Raw genomic sequence first — 7,227 nt, 5'->3', positions numbered from 1 at the left:
TACAACATAAGCCTTTAATAAACCATGGGATATGCCAGAGCAAAATAAAATTGCACACTTAACCCAATTTTTATTTTTGGAGGAATCAAATTAAAGGAAATCTGCCCAGCGTGTGCACTAACGAAGTGCAAAATTTGCCGATTATTTAACAGTTTGACAAATTTTCAACGCAATTTTAAAGAATTGCTAGCATTTTTTTTATATCGATTTCTTGGAAAGGCAGAAGAGACAAAACACAAATTACACATAAAACACATGATCTGCGGCTTTTCTATTGATCACACAAAAACTTGATAATTACAATGAAACCTTTTCCAACTAGTGACTTGTCTAAAATAGGAGTAGTCTATAATGCGATTTTTTGGAGATTCCGATCATCCAAAAAGTGCATTATTCCGGCCAACCACCCAACCGGCATTTTCCTCTCCGTCTCCGTCTCTGTCACCTCATTGGAAAGTCAACTCTGTTACCTCCGTCACCGTCACCTCGCACGCCGACTGCCTGTTTCAAATTCACCAACCCCGCCAACCCCGCGTACAAGCGTATCGCAATTGCGCCAACTCGATTTGAAAATTTCAGCCGAACCGAAGCATCCCCTGCTACCCCGCCCTTGCCAGAGCAGAACCACTGACTGAGCGAACCCCGTCTTTATTTCCCGTCTGCTGTCATCGACTGAGTCAGCTGTGAGTGCGTCTGGATGAAGTTTTCTTCTTCGGGGCTGCAATTTCTTGTGGAATCAGACACCCAATTTCCCGTACTGAAGAAGAAGCGTTCAAAATCGCCGAGTAAATGGCTCTGAATTCTATCCAAGACACTCATTTCTGCGTACTATACTTCTTGTTTTACGCTACTAGATGGCATCTCGTGAAAGGCAAATAAAACTCAAAGCTTATTGACCTCTTTGTAAAAAGTTCGTTTAGTCCTCAGTCTATAGACTACTCCAAATTTAGTTTCCATAAAGATGAAGTTTTGGGAAATTATTTGCTAGAGAAAGGAAGTATAGAAGGCAATTCTACTACCAGGAGTTCTGGGAATGTTCTTAAAGACTGACTCCAAAACAGAAAATGACAACTTTAGAAATCAATTTTGTCTGAAAAATGCAAGCATGATCGACTTCTTGCATGGCCAAGAATGTTTGCGAGTTTGAAGGAACCACGTAAGATCACCCTCATAGAAAACCTACTGAGACCAATGAGCTGCCATGATTCTGTTATTGGCCTTGTGTTTAATACTTGATTGATCGATCTTGAATCTTGGCCATATGATATGACAATTAGTTAACAGAAGTGGGTGAGGGCTCTGGTGACGGGCTCCATGGAATGGCATGAAGTGGGTGAGGGCTCTGATGAGGGGCTGCATGGCATGGCACCTAAAAAGGGCTCATCACAATTCAGGGGAAACTTCATTTGTTGTCTACTAGTGATGATATTCATTGTTATAGGGGTGCTGATTCTCTTCTTGACCGTGCTGATGGCCACCTCCCCAGCAATTACTTTAACTGGAGTGCAGGTACAAAGCCTCTACATCTCAGACTATTCAGATTTGGAGCACAGCAGAATCAATATCACCATCTCAGTGTTTGTTGCAGTCAAGAACCCAAACATTGCAACCCTCAATTACACTCACAGAAGCAATATCGAGTTGTTTTACTATGGCAACCAGATTGCATCCATGTACATACCGCAAGGGCAAATTATGAGTGGGGAAACACAACACTTGTCTACAACTATTGTGGTTGGCCCATTTTCTCTCCTTCCCCATAATTCAAATCCTAGTGATATTAACCCTCTTGAACCTAACTCCAGTATTCTTGTTGTACCAATAGGCTGCAAAATACATGTCCAAGGTCGTATAAAGATTCTGAATGCTCTTGCTCACCGTGTTCAGGCGTCCATCGTTTGTAATATCGACATTAATGGTCACAATGGTGGATCTGTTTATAGATTTCAGTGTTCACGAGTTGGATAATATTGGTTAATGAAATGTGTTGGATTCATTTGGAATTTAGACCTAGTTTATTGCACTTACCATTTGTCTATTTTTTAGAACGAATTTATTGCTGTGTGTCCTGTTTTATACTTCTTTATGCTGGTTTTACAGAAGAAATAGAAAGGCTAGAATTATTCAATGAAAGGCATGTATGCCATAGTTGATGACCTAAATCGCAGTTTTTGTCTTTAAAAAAACCACCGGAGAAACCATTATGAGGTAATTTAGTTAGGAAATAACTAAATTACAGTGTGTGTTTTTTTCCTAAACATCTTTTCAAAAGAATGCACTGCTTTTTAAAAATTTATGCTGATTATGAATTCTATTCTATTTATTTTAACAGTGAATTTTCTCTTAAGAAATCACAATTTCATTATGAATTCTATGTCATAACCTTAATTAAAGAAGGGAAAAGAATTTCAGGGTCTCGTAAGTTTGAATCTGGGTTGAATGACGTTCCGTTTCGGCTCTCAACTACTAGGTTATTGAATTTTCACTTATGAATTACATAGCATTGGGCCAACTTATAATTCGGAGTCGTCCAGGTTTGAATTGAGCCGTGACATTCAAACAGACAAAAAGGAATGCATTATTAACATTAACATTTTCTATTTTTTGTCATTACAAGTGCAGTATTTTCTTTTTTTTGGATCAATAAAAGGATTTACTAGTTTTTTGCTTGATTCAATACATGTTACATAAAAGGCTCCCTCTGCAAATTTGCCAAAATGATTCTTAGGATACTGTAGCCTACATCAAATTACTTCACATGTAGACAGCTACATTTTCCTGTCTAAGAGCTAGCTTGCAACACCATTGTTTTTAGGGTTCTTTTATTTGAAGAAACTTTTGGGTTATCCTTCTTTCAAAAATTAATGCTAAAATTCCCTTCAATTTCTTCATGTGAAAGGCCCTTTGTTTCAGGCATAGCACTCGGTACTCCCATGCTTCTCAAGGACTCTTAAAAATTTTGCACAGCTTCTTCAGAGAGGAAAGATGGTAGCAATTTAAACCGATGCCCTGGATATTCAGAGAGTCCGACAATGAATTCATTCAACAATAGAGCTACATAAACTTGCACAGGCAGTATTAACATTCTCAAAATATTACTGAGAACGCTTTCCATTTCAGAATACAAAGGCAACACACAAACTAGAGGAGTAAGCGATGAAATGAACGTGTTTTCTTTCTCCCTCTATTTGTACTAACAATGGCACCAGCTCACTGAGCTAGGATATGAATGATGTCATTGAATGATTTATTAAAAGAACAGATGTATCTGCATAAATAATGTTGGCAGCAAATGTAATTACAAAATTGGAAGGAATAATATGGCGGTTTTGGCTGGCAAACCCATAATATATGATGTGGACTAGATAATGTAAAATTGATTGTTCATCAATTCAGTAACAGGGTCACAGAATATGGCTACAGCATGTTAAACGGAAGTCATGCCAGCATCTAATATGATAGCTGCAACCAAAGAATACCTATTATCTGCCTGACAGAGATGTCCCTTCCCTGAAGTTCTTAAGGGTAATAAATAATGCACAACAGCTTTCATCCTCTCTGCAGTGTAGTCGATCCACTAGCTTCCCACCAATAGCTTTGATCGGGAGATATCATTCACATTAGCTTGCTCCATCGATCCAAAAAAACTGGTGGTGTGTTCCAACAGAGAATGGCTGTCAAAGCTTTCCAAACTTGAACATTTGCAAGTGAAATAGAAGATGCAGCTCATCATGGCATCAATAAGCACCACAAAAGTATACATGATGATCAAAAGAGGACCCTCCCACATCCTGGAATACACATCACCATAATTCAAAAACTTCACTCTATATTCATAGAGGCTTTCCACAAAAGCAGTCCCAATAGCTATTCCCAGGATTATCATGAGACCCACTATTACAAGATACTTTTTTCTATGTGGTTCATTTGCCAAGTTTTATAAGTTTGAAACACAAAAGCCTCTTGTGAATTGCAGGTTCTCGCTTGTGAAGGGGGTTGTAATTTAATAGCGGAGACTGAATTCAGTGTGTCCTCCTCCATATCTTTAACCATGGAATCCATTAACTTGTTCATGTTATTATTTTCTTTAGGCCCTGCAGCCCAGTCACTCATAAACTAACTCATCAAGTGGCCAATATAAAGTCTATGTCAACAGAAGACCATATATATATATATATATATACACACACACACAGCGAGATTCTTGCAGGAGTGACTAAATTTTAACGAATATGCAGTGAATAGAGGATCAGGGAGACTATGAAAAGAAAGAAACTAACTACTTCTAAAATGACCAGGCAAACCTCTTAGAATATCACAATTCATAATGCTAAGCAAACTTCTTGGAACCATAATAGAAGTGGAAAAACCATAACCGTGTTCTTGAAAATTAGGAGCACATAATCAGAAAACCATTAGTCAAGAAATTATCTATTAGACACTGTAAGTACCACCATCCAGCACAGAAATTGCTATCTGGAACCAATGGCTGAATCTAAACAAGATAAAACTTGTATTCTGAACCCATAATAAATTGCAGCAAAACAAAAATGCAGTTATAAACTCTTCCAAATAAAAATTGTGTATAGTTTGATCAAATATTCAACATCTGCATAATAGAGTTTTTTAAGACTGCAATTCTAATACACTATAACCCATGACAACTATAATGAAAGTTCAAAATAAGATCAAGTTATGGTATTCATGCTTTGGTAAAGACCTACCAGTCCTCTGATTATTTTAAACCCTTTATCAGATATTGTGCCCTCTAATGTTCCTTTCTATTGACTAAGGAGGTTAATCACTGAAAGCTCTAGTTTGTTAATATTGAATTTTCTAACACAGAGCATGCTAAGGAATCCTGTCACAAGTATTTACCATGTGTGAGATGAACTAGAACCAACTATTAGTGCATGGAAACCATTAATATGATTTATATATTAAGCAATGAGAGGTCATTGAAAAGACGTTAAAATATTTAAAACAATCCTGTTAATGCTTGAGAGCATATAACAAAGAAGTTGATCCATCACTCAAAAGTTCCTTCAACTAGTTTTCACTTTTTTTGAAGCCAAGAAACACCCAAGCCCAAACAAGGGGAATATGGATAGGAACCTTTGTACCATACCTTGAACAAGTCATTGTGAGAGGATCACCAAATCAAATATCAACAATTTTAGATGTACCTATTTGAATGCTTAATTTTGATTTCCTAAGTCTTGTTGTCTTACATTTTCTTTGTGTTCATCTTCATCGATGTCATTGTCTACTTTTGGAGACTATTTTAAACAATTGAACGCACATGCTTTCCCTTTTATCAAATAACACCTAGAATGTTTCTTGTGCTAAACCAATTGCTTTGAGCTCAATTATTTAACACAGGTTCTGCTTTGCAGAACACTTTCCAACAACTTGTTTTAGTATAGACACATGAATTTTATTTTAGAAAATACCAAAAAAAAACTACATCCTAAAGAAATATGACCACTGATATTATATGTTTATATGATTCTAGCCATTTTGATATTTTGTCAAAGTGTTGGTTTGCATACTGTTGTAGGTGACTGTTTGAGCTTTTATCTACAAATAGGAAGGTACAATGAACATATATGCCAAAGAGACTTCAATATAACACAAATAACATAAAATCCATATGGTAGCAATATTTTTGAACATGCCAAGATCACTTTTATTAAAGATGAAAATACACATACCACTGATAACCCATGGGGCAGCCAACAATTGTGGGATAGATTGAGAAATATCAGCGAGAAAATAAGATATATATGACTACATATAAGTGTTGCTTTAATTAAGATAAAATATCAATAGTATCAGCACCTTCCACATGGACAATGCATACATAGGAGTATGCATATGTCACCTTCAAATGTTTGAATCTGCCCAGAAATTATGTATAGGTCCAGCAACTCGTTTTAGTATAGACACGTGAATTTTATTTTAGAAAATACCACAGAAGAACTCCATTTTGAAGAAATATGAGCATACACAGCAATAACCATTAACAAATGTATTGGTAAAGTTGATTTATTTTTAAACCAAAAATAAAAACAAGTGTTGTCAAAGAGACACATCTTCAAGTCTACATATACCATACATATCAGCTACTTCCCTTTTATATAAGAAGTGCTTCAGGTGCAAGAGGCATTGCAGTCTTTGTTGTATATAATGATTTATTGCATTCTGTCATGTGAAATTGTCATTATAAAAAAAAGTGTTGGAAATTACCCAATGAAGAAAGAGAAAACAAGCTCATAATCAAATATGCAAGTACTTGATTATTGGACCATTGAACACTTTATTTATATAGAAAAGAGAAGTACATGTACATATTTGCAACTTATCACAAGTTGGAACAATTTCAAACCCTAGCCAGTGAAACCAAGAAAACCCTAACAACCAACTCCTCATATATAAGAATCACACCTAACAAAAGCTGGTCACTACACCAAGAATCCTCAACAACCTAGCATCATCAACTGCAATGAAATTCATGACACGAATGCTGGTATATGGGAGATTAAAGAAGAAGAAGCTGGATTTTCTCTGACAATTTGTTGGAGAAGCCTACAAGTTGGTTAACCTTTATGTCTTTTCCTCAGCCCTACTGGTTTATTCTATGTCCTGGGTCAATATGCAAACATTTAGACACCATATTAACAACGGCAACAACAACCACTACACAATTTAAGAGCAAACTAAGAGCATAAACATGGAAACAAACCTGGAAAATCACTAATTTGGGTGTTGTCAATGAGCCAATCTTGTTCAGATGGAGGTTGATCCATTGAAGAAGTTTTTGTATCTGTAAGATAACAATGCAATTTCCATCAGACCAAATAATATCATGTGAATTAATACAGGGATCAAAATACAAACTACATCAATTAGGGATCCCATTAAATGCACCTTGACTCATGTGATCAATAGAGCAATGGTTCTTCTGTCTACATGCTTCAAGTGAAGGCACAATATGGGGATGGTGCACCCCTGCAAATATTCAAAAACTACATTAACAACATCAACAACAACCAGTGCACACAGATAAGAGAAAAGGCATAACAACAAACCTGGAAAATGACCAATTTGGGTGTTGTCAATGAGCCAATCATGTTCGGATGGAGGGAGATCCATTGAAGAAGCATTTGTATATGTAACATAACAATGTAATTTCCATCAGAGCAAATAATATGATGTTAAGTTATA

General features: G+C 36.3%; 1 protein-coding gene across 1 annotated transcript; it reads left to right on the top strand.

Annotated features, from left to right (window-relative positions):
• The first annotated feature begins 1,470 nt into the window (after nucleotides 1-1,470).
• On the top strand, nucleotides 1,471-1,968 carry LOC149194236 (uncharacterized). The gene has a single exon (XM_089407593.1). It carries the CDS (start codon nucleotides 1,471-1,473, stop codon nucleotides 1,966-1,968), a length of 498 nt encoding a protein of 165 aa, XP_089263719.1.
• The last annotated feature ends 5,259 nt before the right edge of the window (nucleotides 1,969-7,227 follow it).

Source organism: Pinus tabuliformis, chromosome 2_2 (assembly GCF_031772625.1).
Source record: "Pinus tabuliformis cultivar Carrire ecotype Pingquan chromosome 2_2, CPIR1, whole genome shotgun sequence".
Classification (NCBI taxonomy): Eukaryota; Viridiplantae; Streptophyta; class Pinopsida; order Pinales; family Pinaceae; genus Pinus; species Pinus tabuliformis.
This window is presented reverse-complemented; position numbering and strand designations above follow the sequence as displayed.

Bases quoted from the DNA above. Each gene is read 5' to 3' on its own strand.
- LOC149194236 (XM_089407593.1), top strand. From the start codon at position 1,471: ATGGCCACCTCCCCAGCAATTACTTTAACTGGAGTGCAGGTACAAAGC.